Source organism: Merops nubicus, unplaced genomic scaffold (genome assembly GCF_000691845.1).
Source record: "Merops nubicus isolate BGI_N331 unplaced genomic scaffold, ASM69184v1 scaffold29020, whole genome shotgun sequence".
NCBI classification, from domain to species: Eukaryota; Metazoa; Chordata; class Aves; order Coraciiformes; family Meropidae; genus Merops; species Merops nubicus.
Window position 1 is genome coordinate 4612 of NW_008581323.1, and position 27340 is coordinate 31951.

The 27340-nt window shown below is 38.8% G+C and overlaps 1 protein-coding gene across 1 annotated transcript; it reads right to left on the minus strand.

The window, feature by feature from the left end:
- On the minus strand, nucleotides 1–25926 carry CRCP (CGRP receptor component; the record flags this gene model as incomplete). The annotated part of the gene is made up of 5 exons (XM_008949604.1): nucleotides 1–144; nucleotides 8370–8427; nucleotides 20237–20331; nucleotides 23038–23136; nucleotides 25890–25926. Coding segments are annotated over 5 exons (433 nt in total), but the record flags the coding sequence as incomplete, so codon positions are not given.
- Nucleotides 25927–27340: the final 1414 nt, after the last annotated feature.

Consider the following 27340-nt stretch of genomic DNA (forward strand, 5'->3'; position numbering starts at 1 on the left):
CTACGCTTGGTCACCTTTGTCTTCTGCTGCCATTGCTGAGTCTCTCTGTTGTTCTTCTGGATCCCCTGGCAGAATACTGGTGACTGTCTGGAGAAGGGATTCAATCTGCTCTTCTGTTAGCCTTTCCTCGCTTTCTTCCACCATCTGCAGGTCAAAAAACAACCTATTGTAATCATTAAATCAGCACTGCCTGCCTCAGCTCCAAACGGAAGGACACAACTAATTGGGAAATTCTATTCTCAATGGGTGCAAGACACAGTCTGAGCTCGTTACAAAAGCATTTTACAAAGCAGAACTCTTACAGGACTTAAAAGAGGAAGAAGAGCTCCATTGTTAACCACCACAACTGGCACTGCATAACGAGACCCTGATTTCTGTACAAGGAAAACACACTCAGAACAGACTTTCCTCCCTGGTTTCTCCCAAAGCCTCTCTCAACCTACACAGCAGTATCTTGAGCCAGGCTTTTCATTTAGGTCAGATGCAGACCTACCTTCCAGACCTGTTTTCCTAAAATCCTGTGCTTTCATGTGAGACCTGAAATGAGATAACCTGTGAGTGGTTACCTGAACCTTGGTATCTTACCCAGTACCTAGACTACAAGTAATCAGGCCATAAAAGAAAACACCTAATCCTACAGCAGCTCTGCTTTATTGGAATTTGCTTAGATTGTGAGACTTCTGAATATAAAAGGCGTGTATAAAAGCTCTGAGCAAGACAAACCCTGCTGTCATGAATCAACAACAAAATTCCCTACGATCAATTAGGGACCTACTCTCACTGTGGAGCTGTGGGAACTCGTATCACTGCTACCAGTAAAAACAACTGCCCCAGTTTATAGGCAGCTGCTAAAAGGAAAAGCCTGTCAGAGGACTGGAAAAGCAAGCCAAAGAACCCTTCAAACGCAAATGAAACCAATTAGGATTGTGGGATTTGAGATTTGAGATTTTCTTTCTTATATGAAGTTCTTTAAAATGTCCTTTGAAGAGTGTTGATTTATATTAATTACGGTTCCAAGTCAACGCAGGCTTAATCAGTTCTAGCTATAAATTGTCAGCTATTCTGATGCATCTTGCCTCCTGATAAAGCAGAGCAGTACATTCAATTAACTTTTTTTTTTTTCCCTTCAATGTCCTATGAGCCCTCTTTGCACAATCTGATCATCTTTCATCAGCCATTATCCACAGGTCCTTGACGAGAGGAAAGCAAGCAGGCTGGAACCCACTCGAGCAGCAAAAGGCAGACAGTGAATATCCATTTGCAAATGACTGCTTTGTGGGGCTATCCAGATCAAAGGATGGAATCCTCTGTGGAGTGGCTTTCCAAGTACAGTTAATGCACAAACTGCTGTAGGACCCTGGCTTGAAAACCAGCCCTGGCTCCCATTACCACCAGCCATGATATATATGATACACTGTGAGCTAAAATACACCCCAAAGCCTCCTCACAGTACCCTTCTGTGGAAGGGACTTCTGCAGCTACTGAAGTGGTGTCAGACAATTGCCTTCTAGGTGGCATTTCAGAGGTGATCAGCCCAACACACCTTGGAGCATCAACACTGCACAATCAAGTCTGTTATGGTGTGTACGTACACTTGTTGTTGCCAGTTCTGCTGACAAAACCATTACTCTGCAGATGACCTATGCCATTAGGTTGTGTAGACCTTTATCAGCCTGGTTTTGAGGCTGGATTAGTGTTATTAATTACCATAACATTGAATTTTAAAGGTGACAGCCCCATAGCAGCAGGAACCCTACATCCTCTGGACAGGCAATATCACTTAAGGCAGAATGATTTCTCTCTTAGTGGCCAATGTCTCCCACATTTGTTATCATCCCATTGCTTTCCAATTTCCAGCAAAATGCCACCTTGCCTAGTTTAGATTTGATTTGTTGGATCACATTAAGTCCATTAAATTTTATCCTTCCCTATATATCACCTTTCCCTTTCTTCTACAAACACTCCTTTAGGTGTTTGCTTCAGGTAGCCAGAGTTAGACACAAGGATCTGATCAGAACTTCTTTTGTGCTCCTCAGTGTGGGATGAGCAACGCCCCAACTCCCAGTATGAACAATCCTGCTGCTGTGACTTGTACTGGCTGAACTCAGGAGCCTGCAAGACTGACAAACCACAGATACAACTCAGGACACTGACAGATGAGCTCTGGTGATTGCTCTGGCAGTTTAAGAAATCACACCTGAGCAGCAAGCTGCTGAAAGGAAAGTCTCTCATGTTTCAGATGCTTTGGTGCTGTAACTGATGTCTCATTAACCTGTTGAGAAAAAACAGCCTTCAAGAAAGATGCCAGATCCTGCACTGAGGAGTGGGTGACGTAGCTCCACATTCCCTTCTGCTGACAGACCCCTAGTCTCTGGCACAGGGAAGCAGCAACTCCTTAAACTACTGCAGCAAATTCATCAAGGGCTCACCTCTCCGTGCCCCCAAGCCACACATCCTCACTGCCAGCTCTCACACCAGGAGCTCCTGATAAACACAACTCTGCACTGGGCAAGATGGACAGCTGATGACTCAAGCTGATGCTTCAGTGCTGTTTTGCTGTGATATTATTCAAGAGTTCAAAAGATCAAAAGCATAAGCTATACAAATCAATTTTTTTCCCACTCCTCAGAGAAGCAGCCTGAGCAGCAGCTTAGGAAAATGTATGCAATTAGGAAGCAGCAAAGCAGCATGCCAGAAGGAAACATTCCAAAATCAAGCACAGTGAGCATGCAGATAAAGAGACAAATGAAACTGTCCTCAAGGAAAACAGTTATCAAGGGAAACAGAAGGTCACTCAGAGGCTTATTCTAGATTCAGATGTTCACAGTCTTCTGATTTGCAACTATAAAATACCTTTGCTCCTGATAGTACTAGGAAATGATATTCTGATGCTCAGAAGAGAAATTATGTGTAAGAAAAAGCCGAAGAAGCAAAAAGAAACAATTCTATTCAAGTACTTACTCTTCCAGCAAGAATTTTACCAGTATATGAGAACACATCCATCAAAAAGCTTTGCTAACCTCTAACTTGCAAATGTCTGAAACTGCTCAAGCGTCAGATTCAAACCATAAGCAGTCAGGAATGCAAAGTTTATACTAAAGGAAAACACAAATGCAAATGTTTTTAATAAGCATATGACATAAGATGTTTATGTTGGCAGTGCCACACACAGCACATGCAAGTAGACAGTCCTCAGAGATGATGCCACGTGGAGGGGATCAGCAACCAAAGCTCTGCTGAACTGTGGGTTTTCAACATGCAGGTATTTGAGCAAGTAACAGAACTGAACAATGTCACAGTAGCACAGTTTATAGATAAAAAGCACCCTGATGTGCAGCAAGACAAGCATGTCTCCTTCTCAGGGCTGAGAGCTTGAAATGAAGCCAAGAGGAAGGCAGTAAGCCATGTCAGCTGGGCTGCTTCTGGGAATAAAGAATTCCCAAGTTGTTACTGCTTTTCAGCATTCAAGTCTATACTATCCCAAAATAATGAGTTATTGTAGCAAATCTTACAGCATGGCAACGTCAGTCACACATAGACACTGTGTATTTTCTGTGACATACAACTACAGGGTCAAGACCACCTCAGCCAAGTCAGCCTCAGTAATTTCTACTTCACTCAAACCTGATAGTTATTAAACTGTCACTGCAATACATTCATACCCCTCAGCTAATGCTCTAAATAATATCATGTACAAGACAGCCAGAGAAGGGATCAGGGAAGGAAACAGGAAAACTTTATTGGGTAACTCAACTGGCATAAAATTCTTACAGCTAAAAAATAAATGAGGCATGTTCCCCCTGCAGCTAGTACAGGCTTTTTGAGCCCAAGGACCTGCAGTTGCTTCTGATTTTATTGATTAATGTATTGATAAAAGCAGCCAGATCTTCAGCACTGTGGAACACATACAAAACGTTGAGGAGGCAGCTGAAGCCACAGTACTGCTCACCTTCAAGAGCAGTGCTACCTTTATTTAGAAGTCTAATAACTAATTTTTCACCTGCTTAAGCACCTTGGACCTACAGCTGTGAAGCCACAGCTCATGTATTGACTTATTTCAAGTACACAAGAGGTCCAACTAACTTAACTGGACTTGAAGCTTAAAAATAGGCTAACATTTACTAAATGGGGATGACATCAAGAAAAGGATGCCCATTTTACTCTGCCTCTCTCTGTACATCTCTGCACAGGCTTTCTCACACAGCATCCAACATCCACCACTGAACCTTGCTACAAGAAAAGGAAAAGACCAATCCCTCACCAACTGCAGAACTCAGCCCTGGCAGATGCCTTGCTCAGCAATGGGGCTGCTACTGGAGCCAGAGCTGTGCTTATTAAACAAATGTGTATGTGGAAGATTTTACTACCACACAGCCTTTCCCAGCTGCACATTTTAACAGTAGCTTTTTAAAACGAGCACCATGTATGAATTTCTCAGAGGAACAAAACAACCATGACTACCAACTCAGAGCAGAACAACAGAATTACATTAAGCACTGAAGTCACATTAAAACCTGCTGATAAATTCTGATGGCAGGAAGTCGTTTTCAGAAGCTTTTATCGATTTTATTTATTGAAAAGGCAAATCAGAAAATAACAGCCTGACTATCAAGACAATTTCAAAGACTGAAGTCTTTATTCACAAAATAAGTGTGCAAAACTGTGCATATATAGTGTCAGGTTCACAAGTAAGCACAAAATATGAACACAGACACATACACATGTGCATACTTGTTTCACTGAGTAAAAAAAAAAAAATCTAGACAAGGACAAACATTTTAGGAACATGCTTTCCCTAATTATAACAATACCTTATCTTTTCTACTTCCTCAAATAAAAGCAAAGTATGAGACTTCACTCTCCTCACTGTGCCGCTTTTAAGTTTTCAGTGGTGATATTTATTTTATTTAGCCTCCTAAGACATGACAACACACTGCAAATGCTGAAGAAAAAATAAAGCAACACTGAAGGACCATAAGAAGTTTGAAAGAACTAAGAAACTGTCTCAAGGACAAGCAATATTTGATGGGTAACAAACCTGAGCATCACCAAAGAGGAAAACCTGTGGGTTAAAAGCTTTTGTTTATTTGAAAAATAACTAAGAATTCTATTTAAAAAATAAACAGTAAACTACAGTAAAAAAGGAAATAGGGGTTCTGATCACTTCCAATCACTTCTGATCGTCTGATCACTTGTGCTATCAAGCACATAGTTTAACAGCAGTGTAGGAGGTATATATTTTATGAGGAAATGATTGGTACTTCCTCTTTGAGCAGTAATTGGAAATTGTTCAGCACCAACATGGCAACAGAAAAACAGCACATAAAAAAGAAACAGACTGAATGATTGGATTAATGTCCCTCAGAGATAATTAACCAAGTTTGCAAAGTGGGAAGCAAAATATATTGTTGAGAAAATGAAATGTTCAGATCCTCTACCATCTTCTGTTTTCCAGAAGAACACTTTACATGATTATTTCCTGTTCAAGAAGAAAAGACAATCTGCCAGGCTGGGTATGCAGAGCACCTATGATGATGTACGAAGCTCTCCAAGACAGAAATGTAGTTTTAAAAAGCACAGAACTGAAACCTACTTTTCCATTCAGAAAGAAGAATGTGGAGCAATTTGTTCATTAAAGAAGAAGATGTTTAATCTTCAAACCCCTCACGGGTCAGCATTAAGTAAAGCTGGACTGCTGTCATGCTTAGATCAACATCACTGTCTTTTTTTTCCTCCTTTGTGAGTCACTGAGCCAGGAACAACATATGTTAAAGATTAAAAGAGGAGGTCAAGATAGCTGCAATGTGTACAGTGTTTTACCCTGTGGGATATGAATGAGAATTTCATGCTGCTTTTGTTGCTATTGTTGTTTGAAAAGAAACCCTGGCACACAGTCCAGAAAGAGAAATATGAACAAATACAGAAATTTATGCATAAAGACTTACACAAGAACTTCAGATCAAAAGATCACAACATAAATTTCTTTTTTGAGCTTAAGTATAGTTTTATCAAAATTGATTTATGGTTCACATACAGCTAAAGACAAAAGACTTTTATAGAGGGAAAGTAAAAAGCCAAAAAGCTGGACAGGCAAAAAAGCAACAAGCAGTAGCAAATACAACTATCCTCTCACATCAGCCACTAAAAACCTCTGAGGTAAATTTGACTTCATTCCATGGACAGGCAGCCCTGAGTTCCAAGCTTGAGACATCAGAACTATTTGGGCAAGTGAGAGACAGAGATATGGCCTGTTTGGCATTTTGCTTAAAGCTTTTTAAAAAGTAAGATTAATTCACCTACACTATATGAAGTGGTCAGAAGTTTTCATTATCATTTATTTCCCATTCTGTTCTAGGAGCAACTCAAATGCTTTTGAGTGGAAGGGACAATTCCAGTAAAAAGAGAATCAAGGCAATTTCAGACCCAGTATTCTCCTCCCTGTAGGTTGTCTCTCCTCCATCAACTGCAGTGAATGGACCTGCCTGAATGAAATCTTTCTATGGTTAATCTCCCTACTGACATCAGAGAACAAAATGCTGGTAGCCTCTCCTGCTCTGTATTGTTTTATACTCAAAGCTGCTCAGAGAAGACAGGTTTTGTGTGTTCAAAGAAGCTGCACTGCTACAATCTGTTTCCCCTGTTCTCACCAAAAATCAGAATGATTCAAGACAGCAATCAAACAGCAAAATAATCTCCTTGCTCTGGCTTCCAGTCTGTGTTTCACTAACAGGAATGGCCTGCAGTTTCCTAGCAGTTATTGAGCTCAAAAGACTTTGATGTGCTTTGATGAAAGAGTAAATGTACTGCAATTTTGGGGAGGCTTAATTTAACACACTGTTAACAATCCAGTCAACTTAGATTACTGTAATACTAGTTTTGGAGAAACGTGTCCTGGGTAGTACATGGGTATTGCAATGGAACAGAATTAACTGCACCCCCAATACCTCCATGACAATGCAAACTCTGACTGGTCCCCAAATGTATGAACATGACATTTTTCACCAGTTGCTTTTGATTGTTAGAGAAGGGCTACATACAATAATGGGCTAACATGGAACTCAAATCCCACATCTGGATTCTGTAAGTTTTAGCAATGAGTTTTATCCAACTTTGACATTGTAAACCTTGGAGTATCTAAAGTATGACACACTACAGAAACCTGGCACCTAAAAAAGCCCCAAATTTCTTACATTCAAATATGACACATGGTGCAAAGCTACTTTTAGTATTTTATGGATAGGTAAGATAATGAGGAACTAGGTATGGTAATGAAGGCAGGAAGGGAAAGGCAGACAAAACCACAGCCACCTGAAAGTGGCAAAAGATTATTGCATTACAAGAAGAAAAGGGAAAAAAAGACAGTATATGGCCTACATGGAATATAATAAATCTAAGCACGTGAAGCTAAGGAAGGTATGAGACAGACCATACAGCACTGCTGATGAATAACTTCCTAAGCAAAACTCACAAAGCCTTGGTGCCCTTAGCTGGGTTGATGACTTGACATTGATCTCTTCAATAACAAAACATGGTATTAATTGCTCAGCTAGAAGCATTCTTTTATGAAATGCCTTCAATATTATAGTATCTACTCCTTGGCTATGGAGGAAAAATAGTCCTACCAGTATCTCTTTAATCCTCCCTTTTTTTGCAGCTAAATATGATCCTGTTACTACACAGTCTGGTTTTAGAGTAAGATTATAAACAGATGTTCTTAATGTAAGAGAACTTTACTAAAAGAATATCCTTATTATAATAATCCCTTTGTAACCACAGAATTTTGTATTCCTAAGGAGATATTTGAGAGAAATGTAACCATCTATTTCTATTCAGTGACAATCCCTCTTTACATCAGATTTAGGTGTAACAGATTGACAATGGCTACTTTCCATCAGAAAGTCTGTTTATATCCATTTCTCATTCTGCACCACTGCTCAAAACTCTCTATTAGTCATTACTCACTCCTTTTCAGTGTGTTTGGTTTTACTCTAATATAAAACCCTGCCATCAAACAGCCACGTCATCACAGCTGTCAAAAACTGGAGTGCTTGACTCCAGAGCAGCCACAAAAAGACTCAGGTTAAATATATCCTCCTTCCTAATCCTTTAACTAACCTTTAATGGCATCAGGCATTCTTCTTGTGTGACACTGAAGCAAGTGGAGGTGGAGAATCTGTCTCAGAGAAAGATGGGCAAGTCTCTCAGGAGGTCTCTCAGGAAGGAGAGTGGATTTGGAACCATGAACATAAAGATGTGCATAAAGGGATACATTCAATCACTGCCCATCAGAAAGTAATTACTCAATTGATCTTCGAGGTTAAAGCTGCTTTCATTTAAAGCTTTGAAGAGCCAGGAGCATTGTTACTTACCAGCTGTATTTCAACTGCTGTCACAGGCCTGTGGTTAAGCAACTGGAGCTTTTCTGCTCTGGTTAAAAGAAAAGCATAAAACAATCCACATTACTATATAATCTGAGGATCCCTCAAAATGACTGGTGAGAGGCAAAGGCAGTCCTGATAGTTTAAGTTTCTGAGTGGGTTTGCAGTGTGGTTTAATGGCCATGATCACTTGGGTATTTTAAATAGAGTACTTCCTTGTGTGTTTAGACTGTTGCCATCTCTAGTCTAAGGTGGCAAGGCAGATGACTTTAGATCATTAATGTACAAACATTAATTAACAGGCACTGTTGGTTACAGAAATGCTAAACAACTTCTCAAAGATCACAGGCTCTTTTGTGATGAACACACAACCACAGGAACAATTATCATACCTAAGAAGTTACAATCCATCAGCCAAATGGCAATAGCTTGTTTATTCTTTTAGCCCACTGCAAAAGCAAAGTCAAGAAAACAAACCCAACCAAACAGCTTGAAACCACTTGGTCACATGTACTCTCTGCATCCCACACAGTTTAAGCCCATGTATTTTTTCCTACATTATTAGAATGAGTTGTAAAGGTATGGTCATTTATTATGGTTTAAAGACAAGTTATAATTCATTAATTTACAATAATTCAAACAATTCTGATTATCTGTCTACACTCTAAAGCAGAAAAAAAGTGATTTTCTGCATTCAGATTTGGGGTCCTGTGCCTTAGCACAAAAGCACTTAAATGACTATTAGCTTCTTGTTTCATTTTAGCATGAATCCTTGTGCACTTGTATTTTTAATCATCCAAGTTCCATTCTCCTCTGCCTGCAAGGTGGAAAAGTCAGTAAAATTTGTTTGATGTTGGTACTTAAATACAGAAGACTTTGATATTCAGGCAGCCAGTTTAGCACCACTGCAGCCAGTGGCAAAGCCCCCGAGCCATTCAGAACCATCATTAAGCTCATCTGGAACCACTGCAACAGCTATTAGCCCTATTTTTTCCAACAAGAAATCACAAGATCTTCACAAATCTCCATTAGAATATTTTGATCATTAAAACAGAAAAGAAAGGCTATGAGGCAGAGAATTTCATTGACACTAAACAAAAATATAATTTTTTTTTTCAGAAGATGTGATCAAACAAGTGTGTTCATTAAATTCAAACCACAACATTTAGGCAATAGCTCTGCAGCCAAAATTTACTCATTTTACACCCTACTTAAATAGAAATAATTCTACAAACAAAATAAAAACCAGCTGTCATATGCCAGTAATGCATCTTTCATTAATTTCAGAAGCCCAGAACATTAGCACTGACCACACAATGGCAGCATGGCTAATGATCTGAGCTTTGTGTTTTAGAACAGAAAAGCACAACACTGCAACACTCCTGAAGAAACAACAGATGTTTAAAAGGGGGTATGAAACAGTAATAAAGGCAATTTTATAATAAAGGCATACAAGTGAGCTATAATAACAATAGATACAATGAATAAAGGAACTTGAGTGTATATTGGGGGTGGAAAAAAAAAAAAAGTCTTGGATGATTATTAATTGAGAACAGCCTCTCCTAGCAGCCAACTACATTCATGCAGCACCTCTCTACTGCAGAGCATCATGGGCTAGGGCAAATGACAGCTGATGTGCACAATATCCCAGCCCAGCAGTGAACTATGATTTTGAAGAACTAAAGCTTGAAATTTATTATTATTTAAAGAGTACCTTTAATGCATATTTAAACTGATTCTGAAGAGTTTCCTCCTGGTTTATTGGACCTTTGGGTGGCTTTTTGGAGAACACAGATGCTGCAGTTCACAGCCCTGAGCTCTCCTGTGCAGGCATTTACAACCAACAGGTCCACATCTACGTGTCTGGAGATACTTCAGAGGAATTGTCTCATTTCAAAGCATCCCCTTGAATTCTAACACCAGCTAACAGCTCCCAGCATGGGCAGGCACTGCAGTACCTCATCACTCATGTACATGCACCAGTACCTGTCCAAAGACCAAGGTGGAAGCCTTGGGAGAAGCCTCTGACAGGTGACACGTTGCTCTGGTGTGCCCATGACAACAGACTGACTGTAATCCTTAGGGCACCCACAGAGAATGAAGCCCTTCATTTAGCCTCTGAGTATGCCAAATGAACAGCACTAGCCTAAGATCTTCCTGGCTGATGTTTCCTGAAGGAAAAATCCTGTGTGACCACAGACTGGATGATCTAACAGACCTCCTTCAGCTGAGACATCCATGATTGCAAATGATTGGAACTAAAATGAACAGGACCACAGCAGACCTGAGCTCGGTTAAGACAACTCTGTCTTAGCTCTGCTCCTACCAAACATCAGCCCTCCTTACACCAAAAGATTCTGTCATGTGTATTCACAGCCTAGAGAACAGAAAATGGCTCCAAAAAGGAGCTATTTGTTGATTTTAGGTCCAGCCTGCTGGTAACAAGCCCAAAATTAAAAAAAAAAAAGAAAAAAAGAAAAGTTTTTATTGTCCCACCTGGTGCCAACCCATTCTGCCATCATTTTTATAAAATGTTGGAAAATAATTGTAATAATGAGTTTCAGCTTCAAAAGAAAAGCTTGCAATTTTTAAATGCAACATTTGTGAAATATTAAAAATTCACAACAGAAAGCTGCAGGAAATCCTCCTAGACATTCATTTCCCATTAAAAAACATACACAATTCAAGATCTTGAATTCAGATTTCCTTTACAAATATACCTTTTTTTTTTCCCCTCTCTCTACATTTCAAAATTGGAGAAGGGGATAATGAATTAGAACTTTTTACAAGAGAAAACTAAAAAAAGGAAAACTCAATTTTAGGTCAACCACAGTACTATTCAAAATGTCTGTTTAAAAATGAGCTCCAACATTTTCAGTACCACCCTATCCTTTTAATCTTCGTTCCTATTTCTACCAAACCACATCAGAAGATATTTCTCAGTCTTTAGAAAAAGCTTGCAAGAAAGCGATATTTGGCACCTGGACACATGCCAACAAGTGTGGCAGATTTCACAATGATTTCAGATTTCACAGCTGTTATTTTTGTTGAAGATGTTTCTACCTGCACATCTGAATTTGCCCTTCAAAGCAGGGCCATCAATTTACTCCTGAAAAAGATGCATAAGTGCTTTCATAAAACAAATATCTTAACAGTGGTCTCAAATTGTTTTCTACAAAATGCCAACTATCAAATTGGTTCTTCAAGGTTGCCCCCACTTCTAGTGTGTCTTGTGTAGAGCAGTAAGGATCACCATTGCCACTCCACAGAGAGTAAGACTCTTCTCTTTCTTCCTGCAGAGTAACTGTTGACATTCTTCCTCCCTCTCCTGTTAACAGCACAGGGTTTGGTCTTAAATTCTGAATGCTGTGATTTTACAGACAATGTGAAGGACTCAATTAGCTTGCTTAGCCAGATTTATTAGATTGCTTTGGTTCTGGAGAATCAAGGATGAAAGCCAAACATGTTTCCATGGGCTGGAAGCAGTGAATGCACCTCCTTTGTTTTCCCATGCTAATCACTTGTATCTGTTTGGTGGCTTGATGTTTACAACAAGAGGCTATTAAATGCATGGCTGAATTTAACACTGACCTGAGAGCACCACTTTATTGTCAAAAAGATAATATATTTCTAACTGCTGCCATTTACTACTGACAGAAGTAAAGAAAGGCTTTAATATTGATGGTACTGAGTCCTTAGACCAAAATTAAAATTGAGAGCAGGTCACTTAAGGAACCAGTGAGGGAAAAATCCTACCCTTCTAAAATTGTAGTGAAAGACATCACTGCCATAAAAGCAGAAGTTCTACAGAGATAAGAATATTAAATAACATCTTCAGTGAATAAAAATCTGGCCAATTAATCTGAATGAACACATGAAGGAGTTAGTGCTGTCTCCTCAAGAGCTAGGCCAGGGGCTGCTTCAGTGCCTGGAGCACTTGATGGGAGGCACAGCTGATGACACTGGTCCTGGCTTTCAGTGTTAATTCCTCTGTGGTCCCTGGCCAAGCATGTCTCTGTGCCTCAGTTTCCAGACATCTGAAACAGAGACAACATTTTCTGCTCTCACAGGACAGCCATGAGGATATCTGCTGGTAAAACACTTCCCCTTCCTCCCAAAGCCCTACTAACAAAGGGAGACCTTTGCATTCCCTGTTTAATTAATTCATACTTTACACACTCACATGCCATCTCTGACATCAGAGCCTTTTCAAACAAGTCTTTCTTCACATTTGCTCCAACCCTATGGCTCCACCACATCTCCAGACAAAACACACTATTTGACTTTTACAAAAGAACAGCAATGATAAAATTTCTCATATTCTTCCTTCTCAAAGCAGTAGTTTTGAAATTCATTGCCAGAGCCAAATAAACACAATCACATAGCCAAAGCCATATCATGCCTCTGCTAAAGAATGCAAATCTAATTTATCCAAAGGTATTCCAAAACAAGTAGCACTCCATCATGTTTATCACTGAAAGATTACTGGCAGAGCAGGTAAGAACAGATATAAATTAAACCAAACTATATATCATGACTAAAACAATCAATTAGTGAAACTGTTCTTGTTTCCTGAAGACAAGAAATACAGGACACAATAAAAAAGGTCACCTCTCCAAGACTTTCTGCTTATAAGCCATTAACATCACAATTACTCATTAGGAAATAGATAGAAGTTTCACAGTCAAGAAAAGCAGATCTCAAAAGCATTATTTCAGCAAAGGCTCATTCTGAACATCTGCAGGTTTTAAAATGTGTACAGAAGAATGAGAAATCATTTGCAAGTAAGTCATTAAAATGGGTTATCTGAGAAATTTCATGCCTGTTTTTCATCTGCAAAGCTCCCTACTGGAAGAACGACTCAGAACATCAAAAAAGAATCAGCAGCAGGGTGCAAAAAACCCAAAAGCTACACAAATGACACATTTCATCTGAAGGTGCTTGTGTAGTGTAACAGGGTTTTAGAAATCATGAGCACTAATTAACACTAAAATAATCTGTAGACATTTTAAGATTACATAATTATGATTTAAGCATTGCATGTTTTATTTACATAGAGATTGAATCTAAGGACATAGAGAAATGACCAACTATTCAATAGCTGCCATCTGAAAATTGGTGCCTAACCAGTTATTTGCTGATCCATCTGAACATCATTCTGATAACCAAGCTGGAAGTTACTTTATTTTGGCAAAATACTGCACCATCATTCTGATAACCAAGATGGAAGTTAGTTACTTTATTTTGGCAAAATACTGCAAGATGGCAAAGGGATAATTGACTGTAATTGAAGACATCTGGCCTGATATGTTGGTACTAGCGTGGGCAGACATGCTCCTCCTGCAACAGAGAACAGTAACATCTTCTCTTCTGTTTAGTAAATACACAGCTGCTAAGATTATTTAAGAAATGCCAAACATGCATGTGTGCAAGCCATGAACAGCTACCTCTGCTTACATTAGCAGCTCCTCCTGCTCTTTGTACAGAACACAGGCAGGAGCTCCAAGCATGTGATCCAAGAGCAGCTCAGGAGACTTTTCATGTTCTGGTCGCAGCTCTTCTCCCTGTGTGCAATCTCTGACCTTCCTACTTGTAACAAATGGAGGGACCAGAAGGTTACTGCTATTAGAGTAGTACCCTTGAAGCAAACATTCACAAAATACTTCTGAAATTCAGCACTGCAGCAGGAAACTGGACTACTAAGCCCTCAACATGAGCAGTAAGCAGCGTGTCACTGCATGCAGCACATGTTGGAGCTCAGTACCCACTGCACTGACTTTTATTGACACTGATAACAAAAACTGGCAGGATCAGAGTCTCAGCATACTTGAGATTTCTTGCTGGAACACATACAAATTAGAACCTGAATGTCCCCAAGTCCATCAGAAATAAGCTTTAAGGGAGGCACCAACACTGCAAGCCTGAACGTGCAGCAGTGTCTGTGCTGACTGCAGTATTTTGTATGGGTGCAGACATGATAAGCCTCAATTTAGTTCATGCTTCATTACATCTAAAAAAGAAAACAAACTTTTCCCAACCCAGATGAATCCAACTTTACACTTTCTATAGCATACATGTTTACACTCACACTCATTAAACAAAAAGGATAACTGTCCCATTCATCTAAAAAGAGGTTGAAAAATATTTTCAGCTTAGTTGCCCCAAAAAAACAGTAAGTCTTTGTATTTTCTCTTGCCTGCCTGGATTTTAGTAATAGTATTTGGAACATGAAAGCTGCTCATTCAAGAGAAGAATAAATACAAAAGATGAGTGACAGCTGCAAGCCATTTTCTCACATAAAAGCAAGATTCCACTAATCAGAGTTAATCGTTCGTTATGCAGAGTCTTACAGGCCCTGCCTAGGGAGAAATCCCAAAATGGCAATTAGTGCTGTTAGGCTCAGCACTGCCTCCCCACATCCACCCCCAGCTGAGACTCAGCTACAGCCAACATCAGCCCTTCCAGCTGAGGGCAAAACGACATGGAGTGGGCTTTGGGACATAGAAAACTCAGGCTGTGAGAGGCAAAAATCCAGTTTTTTTGCACTTACAGGAGAAGAAAATGGGTCTGAGGTCTGTGTCTGAGGATGTACACTACTGTAATCCTCCACAATCAAATAAAATGTTCTCCTAGAAGAAAAAACACCAACAAACCAGTGTCCTGTGTTCAAGATCACACTTCATTATCTGGGTAGACAGAACAGAGCACACTTTTGCCGTGCATAATGAATGGACAGAGTCTATAAAATAATAAATACAGTTACACACTGTTATGTAAATTCAGACAAAATGTATCCTATTCAGTCAGCAGTGAGCCAATTTATATTTTAACCAAAACCTGGTATTATATGTGCTAGTATTGCCCATTTTTTAGCTATTGAACTCCCAGACTGGATGTAAGCACATATGTATGCATGCTTTGTTTTTCTAGTAAGATCTATGTGCATTGGTAAGAAAAGAACAGTGTTAGTGCCAAGATAGAGTACACAGAGCTAAAAAAAAACCCCTAAAACATCTCTGTGCAGAGGCAAATATATCCTCAGGAATGTACACTTTCTAGTTGCTAGGAAAACCATAAAGCAACAGCAGCACACATAAACAGGTATTCTACTACCAGCTGAGAATCCTTAAGAGTCAAATCTAACAGCCCTGAGTCAAGCACAGCAACTCAGATAAAACCTCAACTGAATCAAGATCACAGGATCAAAAGGTTAATTTCTGTCAGTTCAGAGGGAAATAAAATGGTCTCTTTAAAACTATTAAATGATGCTATTGTTAAACTAGCACCACCCTGACCTTTGTGCTGAATATTCACTTTGAAGGCTCTGGAGGAGACAAAAATCACAAAGTAAATCATTCAGCCTTTAATATTGTAGAGGTTTATATTTGTTGTAGTTTTTGGCAGTAATGAGGGAAAATACTTTCTAAAAGTCCTACTGATTTTCAGCTCAACACTTCCTTGAATGTGTTGATTTAAAAACAAAAAGGGCAATGTTTGTGTTCAATTTTTTTAAATTATAATAATATTTAATGATTGGACATTGGATTATTCCAAAATTAGCACTCAGATAGGCTATCAGCAGAAGGAAGGAGCAGTAGTAGAGTTAATTGTCATTTAACCATAATTACAGAGCCCAAGCTTAATAAATATTCTTTTCACACACCACGATTCACACCACCTTACAAAATATGAAGCCATTCCAGGAACTAAAACTGGAAAATGAGCTGCTAGTGGCACACTGTGTTTCCAAGTACAACATGGCTTACTGTGCTGTCGTGTTAGCCAAAGCTGGAGGCCTCAACAAGGTAATAATAGAATTCATTATAATCTCAGTTCAGAGCTTTTCATTAAAAAAAAAACCAAAAAAAATATCTCAGTTTTACAGTTTCAGTTTTACCAAAATAACTGATAAGGAAAGCAAAAAGTGCTTTACTGTACTTTACTGACTGTATCAGTGAAATACATGTTTAAATGTCTTTGAATTTGCTCCATTTAGCAAGGCAGCTATCTGCCCTGACTCTGAAAGCTTTAAGTTGTTTGTACATGTTAGCATTTATTTCTTTAATCTGCCTTTTAAGAAAAAATATTTTTTTCTGCCTGCAACACTAGTGAGAAAAACCCACCACAAAACCAGATGGGTTTCAGCAGAAAGGATATGCTGGTCTGTTAACCTGCTGTTTTGAGTAGCAAGCAGCAGCCATAACAGAAAGAAAAGACCTGAGGTGATTTTACAGGAACTGCACCACTTGCCAGCACAACTCTAACTGGAGGCAGAAGGTTTCAGGACCTCACGTGTGGCCTGATGAGCAATGCACTCTGACTGGTTAATACTGCAGGTCTCTGGAAGGAGGGCAGGGGGGGAAAAAATAAATCACTTGATTAAAAGCTCTGCTCTTTAAATGAATAACCTGAATTCTTGGCGTTTCTCTGGATGGCTCTGGTCTTTCTTCACCACCTTGAAATTCTCCCATACACTAGCACAACCTAGTGCCCGAGTGCTGCAATGATGAGCTGAGCAGGGGCAGTCAGCTCACCCCACTACCGACCTCCCTCAGATTTTTAGATAGAGTTGCAAATCCTTCTTATAGTCAAAGCCCTGAAGTCCTTGTATTAGAAAAGAAGTTGCTGAGCTTCATTAACAGCACAAAGGCACTGCTTGTTTTTTTCCTCTTTGATTAGAGGCAGAGTCATAACAAGGAATTCATTTCAACAGCAGAGGAAGGAGTCTAAGATGACAGGGAGTTTCTGACCAGCCAAGCCTTGTAAACAGATTATTCCTCTTCCAGAGAGACAACAGAAAACACTGCTGTGCCCTCACTGAGGTCAGACACCAAGTAATCTGTATCTTAAATCAAATCCCCTACCTTCAGAAAACTGCTACCAGCAGAGACAGCATGTGACCAGCTAAGAGATTAAGGGAGAGAGCACATTTCTGAATGCCTTATGCAGAAAGGAAGAGGCAGACAGGCTCTGGACTTGATTACTTTTTGTTGGAGGAAAGGTCATTACAGCAAGATCATGCAAGCAAGGTCCTGGAGAGCAAACATTGCAGGTTCTTGCCTCTCAAAGGAGAAGAAAGCTCTCTACCAGGTAACTGGAATATAATCACTAGTGTTTTTTTATACAAATACCACCTCCATCCACAGGATGGAAATGATTAAAGCCTTTGGTTTTTCATTTATTTAACAACAGAGCAGTGTTGAAATTATCTTGGTTATGAACCAAAGGGTAGTTCAAAATTTCCTTGGAGGCATTACTACTTCAAGTGGTTTAACACCATGTGCATTATACAGTAATTGCACAGCACATGCTTTCTGTGTTTTGGTGTGGAGAAGTTGCCAGATGGGCTTTGATACTTGGAGCCTGAAGTGTCTGAATGGAAAAGATTAGAAGAAAGAAGTGGTGCCAGGATCACTCTGAATGATTCTGTTTCTTATATTGCAAAGTATGCAGCAAATGCAGAGCTGGTGGGTTCTTTGCCAGATGACAAAGTTGTACAGGATGCTCAAGAAACTGAGGTCTCATAGTCCAATCTAAATTCTGATAAACCATAAATGTGGTAATTTTGTAACCTGAACTAGTGGTTGACTCTTCACACTCATCCCCCTGCTATTACACAGAAGGAAGTGACCTGGAAGTAATTCTCTTGCTTATTGTGCAGACTGATTTGGAGAAAAGGGGCAGAAAGGATATCTAAAACCAAAGGCACCACCTAGCATCTATAAAAAATAGTCAAAAAGCTCATTTAAAGCTTGTCACTATTTCAGCCTTTGCAGTAGTGCCATAGTCAAGCTCACAGAACAAGCAGGGACAGGGAAGTGAACATTTGGGTAGATCTTCTACAAAACACTGAACACTGTGGGTGACCCAGAGATTTTGTAGCTACAATTTTCTGCTTTATGATGCAACATCATTTAGTTCTTCCCTCCTGAAGACCCCATCCAGGGGAGCAGATGCAGTGAAGGTATCTTAAGGTGTTAACAGAGCTTGCCTGCCTTTTTGTAAGGGTTAAACCTGATGTCCTCATCAAATTCTACCACAAAGAAATTTAGAAATGAGTTTTAACACAAGAAAACTAAACAAAAATAACCAACCACTTGAGTTTGACTGGGACTCTTATACCCAATTCATTCAGTTACTTCTGAAAAATCCTGTTCTGCCTTTTTAAACCTCGCTGGCTTTTTCCTGTGTTGCAGCATTCTCCTGGTGCTCTCCTAAACTGCTGCCCTGTACAGACTCAGCAGGCTCATTTCACTTCCAACAGGATGACTATTTCACATTACTAGAAAAGAATGATGCTCACCACTCAGTAAGTTTTTTTCTGCCAATTTTAAGGTCCTTTCTTTCATTTCCATACTATCAGCTCTTTACAGGAAATAAGAGCTTTTTCTCCATGCTTTGATACTCCCATGTCAGAAAATAATGAAGATATATTGCCCACTACATAAATTAGTATCTTGCTATATAAAATGGCCTACAGGAGGACTAAACACTGACATACTGACCTAGGAACTCTAGTTCTACAAAAGGAATCATTACAAGCAAAGTTACAATACCCATGACAAAGCTTCCAAGTACCAGCACCCCAGCAGCACTGATCAGAGCTGCTGATACACTGGATGTGAGTGTGACTGTTTGCAGAAAGGGGGCACTGAAAATCAACCCAAGAGCTGACAATCTGCTTTCTACCCAATTTCCTGTGCTTTGGACAGGGTAAAAACTTGCCTTGTAGCACTGTGCTCTCCAGATGCTCTCACTTTGCAGTTCTTCTTGTGACAACCAAATTATTAGTAAAGAGCTTCCTGCCCAAAGTATGAATTCCTTGGGAGTCCTTCCAGCAGGAAGAAGAATGCAGTCAGTGTCTACAGAATGTAAACCACTCCTTCTTGGGGAAAGAGGAGGAATTTAGAAGCAACTAAACCTTTGTTCTTTCCACTTTAAAAATCAAATGACTGATTAGAGCTGTCCAAGCAAGTAGTCAACTGATTCAATTTCTTTTGGGTCTGACTATTTACAACAGGCTTTGCTCACACTCTGGAGAGAGCTTGGAGAGGATTACATGTTTCAAGTGCTCTGAACAGGCATCTGCACCACTGCCAAAGAGGAAAAATGCCTTTGAGTCTTCTTGAAACTGTGAAGGAAGTCTTTTATTTGTCTATGCAGGATTTCCCAAGATAAGAAAAATGAACTTTACATCCAGCTTTACTAGAAACCACAGGGGAAGGGAAAAGGTCAATTAACACAGTATTTAGGTAACTGAAATGTACATCTCAGAAATCCTCCTGGACATGAGTATCAGTGGACAAACAGCACAGAAGTTGAACATCTTAGTTTGCTAAATGCCAATTAGAGAACATAACCCAAGGAGATGATCTGTACCAGTTGGGATTCTCAGATTCACATAAAACTGAACTTCATAGTAACATTCTTTCCCACACATCTATATTAGGATTTTATTTACTTAAGACCTCCCTGCAACACAGCCACCTTTTTTGCCTCTTTGGAATGTGCATCTTTGCTTAAGGAAGTTAGTAAAAATAAGACTGATAATAAACTGAGCTTGGGCTGGTGGTGGTTTTTTTTGGTTTTGTTTGGTTTTTTAATCAGTTCTCTTACTGTCTCCAAAATCCATTTACAACTTCTTCCCCAGAAAATAGTTTATGAACTCAGCTTTGTGCTTGGACCCCATGAAACCATGCTAAAAACCAAACTACTGACAGGAATCTATTTGAGAAATAACACTGCTAAACACAGGCCCACATCAAAATCAAAGAGATTATCATACTGTGTACACAGGAATCAGTTTTTCAACTTTGCCAGGAGTTTATATTTTTATTTGAAGATGCATTTCTACTTACTTGGTTAGCTTATGGCCTTTCATTGCTAGGAGGAAATTTCTCACAGTCTCAGGAGTCTGGTACCTACAGGGAGTTTTTGAAATGTACTTCAGTGTCTACAACAGAGGAAAAAAAGTATACATTATTTCATGGTTACTCTTTGTTTACCAGTTGTGTGTGAAAAAAGCTGATTTTGAAAAGTCTCCTCAGTACTACTCAGAAAAATTGGAAGAGTCAGTTCACATTTTGGAGATTGGCTTTCTACTTTTATTTTTATTGTCCAGTTGATGTGCTATCATAGATGACAGATCACCCACATTTTTCTCTCTTCAGTAAGACTATACTGGTGAAGACAGCTGTGCTGAACAGCATCACCCACATTGACTTTGCCTTTTAAAAAACAGGAACATTTACAGATTCAAACCTAACTTAAAAAGGTACCAATATATGGGGTTTGGGTTGGTTTTGCTTTGTTTTCTTTGATGATTTGGTTTGTTTGTTTTTTAAAATCACTAACACTTCAGAAAAGTGGAATACTATTCATCCTTAAATCCATGTTGCCTTCTGCCAAGTTTTCCTGTGCTCAGTGCCAGGGATACTCTCACTGCCAAGCTATAAATAACTCATTAATCTCTCCAATCTATGGTTGTTTTCATCCTTTATGTGCATATTTGGCAATGCTTTCTTAAAGTTCACAGAAGTAGGTTAGGTGGGCTGTGATAAAAATCTGCAAGAATACTGTAATGTTAGAAATATTTATCTGACTTGAGACAGTTTATCTTTGCTCCATTTTTTATACTTAACACCTACCAACCACAGCTAACTTCTGCAGCAGATGTAACATCTGCTCACTTTATTTAAAGCAACACCACATGTAGCAGACAGACAACACACAATGCAATTAGATCCAAGGAAAAAGGAAAAGGTGATAAAAAAGTCACTCAAATTCCAGTCACAGCTGTCTTTTCACTGGAAGTAGCTTAGAATCTTCCTGAATGTTGCATGTTGCTTGGTTTAGACTCCCAAATGAAGAGCTGGAAATAATGAGCATCAATGGAAAAGTCAAGGAAATCCCTGCACTGTGTGCATCAGCAACTGAAGGACTGAAGAGTATTGACAATGCTCATTTTGAATTAAGGGAGAAAATCTTCATCTGTTGACACTGCTTAGCTCTACATAAAGCTTAAAAAGTATCAATACAACTGATTCATGATGCACTAACTGGATTGCAAATACAGAGATGTGTGGTAGGACACCACATGCACAGATTATCTATAATAATAATACCCCATAAAATTCTATATGATACTCTTGAGTTTCTTTCTCAGAAAATCTTGAAACTAAACATTAATATCTGAAAAGTCAGAAGCCCAAAAAAGCTGACTTAATATCCACAGGTCAGAAAACAACAGCTACTGAGGAATAATAAGCTACAACATCAGTATGGCAAATAAGAAAATATGCAAATGTATTTCCAGAGTATTTCCATTAAAATCTGTTATCATCTAAAAACATTAGGTAAAGGAAAACAGACTTTAACAAGATAGAATAATCCATCTTAGCAGATAAGGGAGAGATGATGAAATATGCATCACAGGTATTCTTAAGCACCAGTTTCCTTGGACTACTAAGAAATACATTTTAAAAGCACAATAAGGTGCTAGACAACTCTCCTCTCTGTAAGACTTGTCTGACCTTTTCCAACCAAAGTTGTTATTCTCCTATAACGACTGAAATCAAATCATCACATTGTCATGTAACAAAATTATTTGAAAGGAGAAATTTCTCTTCCAGTTGTGTCTTTTATTTTTTTGGCAAGTTCAGGTTAATGCACTCCATGCACAAAAAGGAGCATCCTACAGGCATTCAACATGTAGCAATGTAACAAGGCAATTAAAGTTTTAGGGGGCATTCTGGCAAAACAGACTCACAGGATCTTTCTCAGCTGTTTCAAAGAGGTACAGGAAGAGACTGTTTGTCTCCATGAAGCTTTAAATTAGATTTTTTTGTAAGCCCCCTATTTTGTTGAATATGAGGCTTAGGAATTACAACCCTATACCTTTTCAAACAAAGCCAGAACTAAAACAAAACCAAAGCCTAGGCCAAATCTTGTTCACATGAGTAGTTTCACTGCTCAACAGGATTACTCATGCGAGCAAGACAAACTGCTTTCAGCTGCCTGTCAGTCCTGGTGCTGCTGGTGCAGTTCTCTGACACAATAGGTCGTACTGCAAGGCTATTAGGAAGCTGCTAATTTATTTCAAATGTTAATATTTGTGTTATACGATTTTGAAAGCTCTTCCTAGCAATAGATTAAGCATCTATTACCAATCTGGCATCCAACTGATGTTGCTATCTGTACATGTGGTTTATTTTATTCTTTTGACCAAAAAATGTATCTGTTTTAGTTGGAAATCATTAGTTTAATTCTGTTAATAAAAAAAATACCCCATGGGATCTGTGCCTCAGCTTTGCAATCACAATTACACGGTATCATCAATTCATCAGATGATAGCAAGTTCTGCCCTGGGTCTTAAAAGGACAGAATATTTGGTATAATAAGAAAAAAAAAACAACCACAAAACTAAACAGTTATAAAATGGGGGTTTTCAAATTCTTTTTTGATAGATTTTAGTAAGAGCAGCTGCATGCCTCTGCCCTGACAGTGCAGTTGGCTACAACCTGAATAAACTGACCACAGAAAAGTGACTATTTTACTGTGTTTGGGGGAAAATTGATACAGTTATTAACATATAGACCTAAGGATATTAATGACTCCAGCTTGGGCTAAGTTGCAAAGGAAATTCCACAGTGCTACTCACTTCATACATGATTGTGTTCAGATTCTGCTGACCAGAACTCTGCTTGTTTTTCCCACTCTCTTTGCGCTGCTGCTTAAGATCAGTAAGTAACTGGAACACCTAAGGAAAAGAAAAAGTGATTTAGAACACTTGAGAGTATTTTTCCTAAAACTATTACAGCAGCAAACCAAAAATGAACAACACAAAATCCTGCTAACTGAATAACAAGAAAAAAAAAAGCCCAACTTCTCTGGTGAATGCACCAGCAATTGAAATGACAAACGTTTTGACAATGGAATATGAATTGGCACACAAATTGGCTTTTAAAAACTGTGATTATTTTCAACAGATTTTTCAGCACCTGTTAAATGTTATCCAGGAGCCCCAAGGGAGATGCTGCCAGAATCAATCTATGCTACTTGTTTATCTTACGTCCTGAACAGAGTTGGGTCATACCCAGCTGAACCACCACAGAGCTCCCATCTAAACAGGAGTGATGCCTGAAGCAAAATGTCACACAAGTTTATGGCCTTACTGGATTGGTTATGACAGAGGTACCTACAGTACTGAAATGGATACATATTCTGTGTCACAGAGATGGATTTTTACATTAACTGCCAAAAGAAGTAAAATCTACAACTGCCACACTGCTGGGAACCAATTAAATAAAGGTTTGACCTATTCATGCTCCTGAGATGAGGGATCCTGTTGTAAATTGCAGTGGGGTTATTAATAACAGTAAATGTTACAGTGACCAGCACAGTGTTGTGCTACATTAAGCCACAGAGATGAAATTAGCTCCCTATTTCATTGCAACAACCTAATAAAAGCAGACATTCCCAAAAAGAATGTAATAAAGTTGTCTTCACATTTAAGATGCAGTGAGTATTAATGCAGGAGCAGGATTCAGGGGGTAGGTCTGCAGGCAAGGGAGACACTGATTTTTGCAACTATCTTTGTCAAATCCATTGCAATACAACATCTTTAATCATCCTAGCTAGATACACAGCAAAATGCTGAGACAGCACCACAATTACTCTTTTATTCCACTATTAAATCACTTCAGGTTGAAAAGTCTTCAGATATTTTGCTTCAGGCTTTATGGTATATCCAGAGCCAGTAACCACAGCAAAATCACAGACCACTTCCAACTGCTTATCCCCCCATTTTTAACTGACTTCATCCAAGATCCAGATCCAACGGCACTATAAACTGACAAGTCCATAGAAATAAAATCCTTGGATTTCTAGACAGTGAGAAATAGGAACATCATCAGCTAGGAACCCCTCAGTTACTTTATAGCACATCTTCCATGAAAAAGGAACACCTTGTGTATCAACTACCAGTAGTTAATCCTCACCTGAAAGCCAAAACTGAAACTAGGAACTTTTACCTAATAAATAAGTGAAGAAAATACAGACAATGACAACTCCAAACTCACAGAGTAAATGTAGGCACAGGACATACAACATGTCAGTCCCCAATACTCCTTTCAAACACCACTTTCTGTGCAAAATATTACCTTGATAAAGAGAATGTTAGCTCTGCCAGTCAGAGTGCAACTGGAAAGCAGAGCAAAGAGAAAGAGGTTGGCAGTTTTAGGGGAACCAGGACTTGGAAGAGCAGTGAAAAGCTGTGCCCCACAAGCCTCTGGCTGCAGACACTGCAAAACCCTTCCTGCAAAGGATGGAAAGGCTGCAGGCATGACAACTGCTGTGAAAGGGAAATGTCTCACCAGCAACTTCATTTTCCACTTCCTCTTGCTCTTTTTTAACATGCATCATGCATGCACTAACTAAAGGACTCAGGCAGTTCTGCCTGAGGAGCAGACAATGGATTGTGCAGCTCTCCCTATTCTGGACACCTTTATGACCCTTACAGCTTTTACACCACAACTGACACCACTGCTTGAACCTCTGAGGGCAACAATACCCAGATTCCAACAAATATCCCAGCAAAGGAAGAAGAAGGAAGCAGATGTGATTTTGCAATAACTAATCTCTGAATTACTTGCCATTTTCTGTATTGCAAGAGCATGTTTTTAACAGACACTTAATACTAGTTTGGCTGACATAATATCAGCTATTTCTTAGGCAAGACAGTTCTTTCCAAGCACCTCATTAAAGCTCTTCTAACAGTCACCAGATGGTTACTCTGCTGTACCAGACAGATTCACCTCAAGATAAAATGTTTCAAGATTTATTTCAGAATAGGTTGAAACAGCTGCACAACTGTCAAGCTTTAGCAATACAACAACATAAACAAAGCACTTGGGTTATTAAAACCACTCAAAAAATTACATTCATAAACAAAGCACTGAAATCTTTCCCCTACCTGGCTGAAGTTAAGCCAACAAGGACACTGCATTTCTTTCTACCTCACTAAAAAATTAACAGCAATCAGTGTGCCACATGCTTGGTGGTATACTGCCTTAGCATAAGCCAAAATTTTTTAAAAAGACATTTTAGACATTGCTGCCCAGTTCCAGGGGTGTCAATATTCCTGGTTTGGGATCTGATGCACTACACATCATGCAAAGCACCAGTGAACCCAGGGCACTTACCCAAATAAACCAAGTGTTTAAAGATGTGGAGAAGCAAATCCCAAATGACAAACCACCATAAGCAAGAGGATTCAACAAACCACACAGCAACAGTGTCAATATGACAAGGCTGACGTTAGTTACTGGCATTCTAAAGATCTGCTCCTCATCTATTTGAAAAAAACATATTTGTGGCTGTTTTGATAGATTTGAGACCAACCAAATAATAACACAGCACCCATTACTAGTGAAACTAGCTGTTTCTAGTTTTAAATTTTCTTTAAAAAGCTCTTTTTGTAATAACAGATCAAATGGACACAGATAAACTTACCTCAAAGTTACTCAGCAATGCAGCATTTGCATCTTTTCTGAAAGGAAAAATGAAAAAAATTCATTAATGTTCCAAATAAAACTAAAATTTTTCTTTGCTGAGTCACACAGAATCTAAGAGAACAGACACTACTTGTATACAGAAAGTAGTAATAAAAAAGTATAACAAAAGTTAATAGAAAAAAAATCTTCACAAAATCTATTTCTGGCAATTCTACAATTATGGAGTTGTTGCCACCTCTGAAAAATATTTTTCCATATTTTTAGTAGAATTATTACATACACAGTATGTTTTGCACCATTTTGCCAGTGAATCATAATACACTTACCCAGTGTAATCCTTTCACTCAGCCACACTGTTTAGTCACTCATTTCACAAACTAAAACCAAATTGCCTTGCCTCTTCCTTACAAAGAAAGGGCCTCCAGTTTTATTTGAGTAAGACTGATGGAAAAATAACTCAGATTACACAATTTATTTATTAGTCCAAAGTATGGAAAAAGAAAATACAATTACTGCTTTTACCACCACGTACGTGTGTGCACAGATCTAGACAGGCCACTATATTTACACACACTATACCAAGCTAAAAAATTACTGAATTTCCTCTTTATTTATTCTTTCAGTCTTTATGTGCCCACTCCTTTATTAACAGGGCAAGGCTGAGTTTCCCATTTTCCACCAGCCAAATGCTACCTACTCATTCTGTCCCAGTTAAGCAAGAATCGTTATCCACCACTGGTAGACCAAATGCACTGAGTCAAAATTCAGACTAATAACACCTCCAATTACTACTGGATATGGTAATTTTATATTTTTCAATTTTAAAAATGGAGCAAACCTGATGCAGAACATCCCATATTCCCTGAACAACGCATTCTGCTGAGCAGTCAATAGCCAGAACAAAAGTTTCCATACAAAAGGGAAAAAAAAGCCCCTCAGGTCTGCCCAGTAGCTTATTAAAAAAGAAAGAAAAAAAGGTACAATGTATTGTTAAGCATCATCAACTGTTTGAATAGAACTGGCACGTTCATCACTTTCAAGCCTCCACAAACTTCCACAGGTTCTATCATTGTTTTTAAATGAAAAGGACCTTCTAAAATACGCTGAGATGAACTTCAACTTCCATTTTGCTGAGTGGAGTGAAACTTCAGCAAGTGAGCTCAGACACACATCAGCTTTCATTCATGTTTTACAAACCATATAGCTTTTGTTGCTAGGTAAATGCAATTCTTCAGAATGTTTGCATTCAGGCTACCACTACAGAAATCCCTATGGATCAAAGACATTCTTTGTTAGAAATAATAATGCTATAGAAGAATTATATAGGGAATTATTCTGTTCACTAAGTGAAAGCGTCATATAGAGTAAATATGTTACTATATAAATGAGTTGGCAAAATATAGCTGAAGTTCAATTATTTAAGACAATTGGTTCTCTTTTAATTCAAAG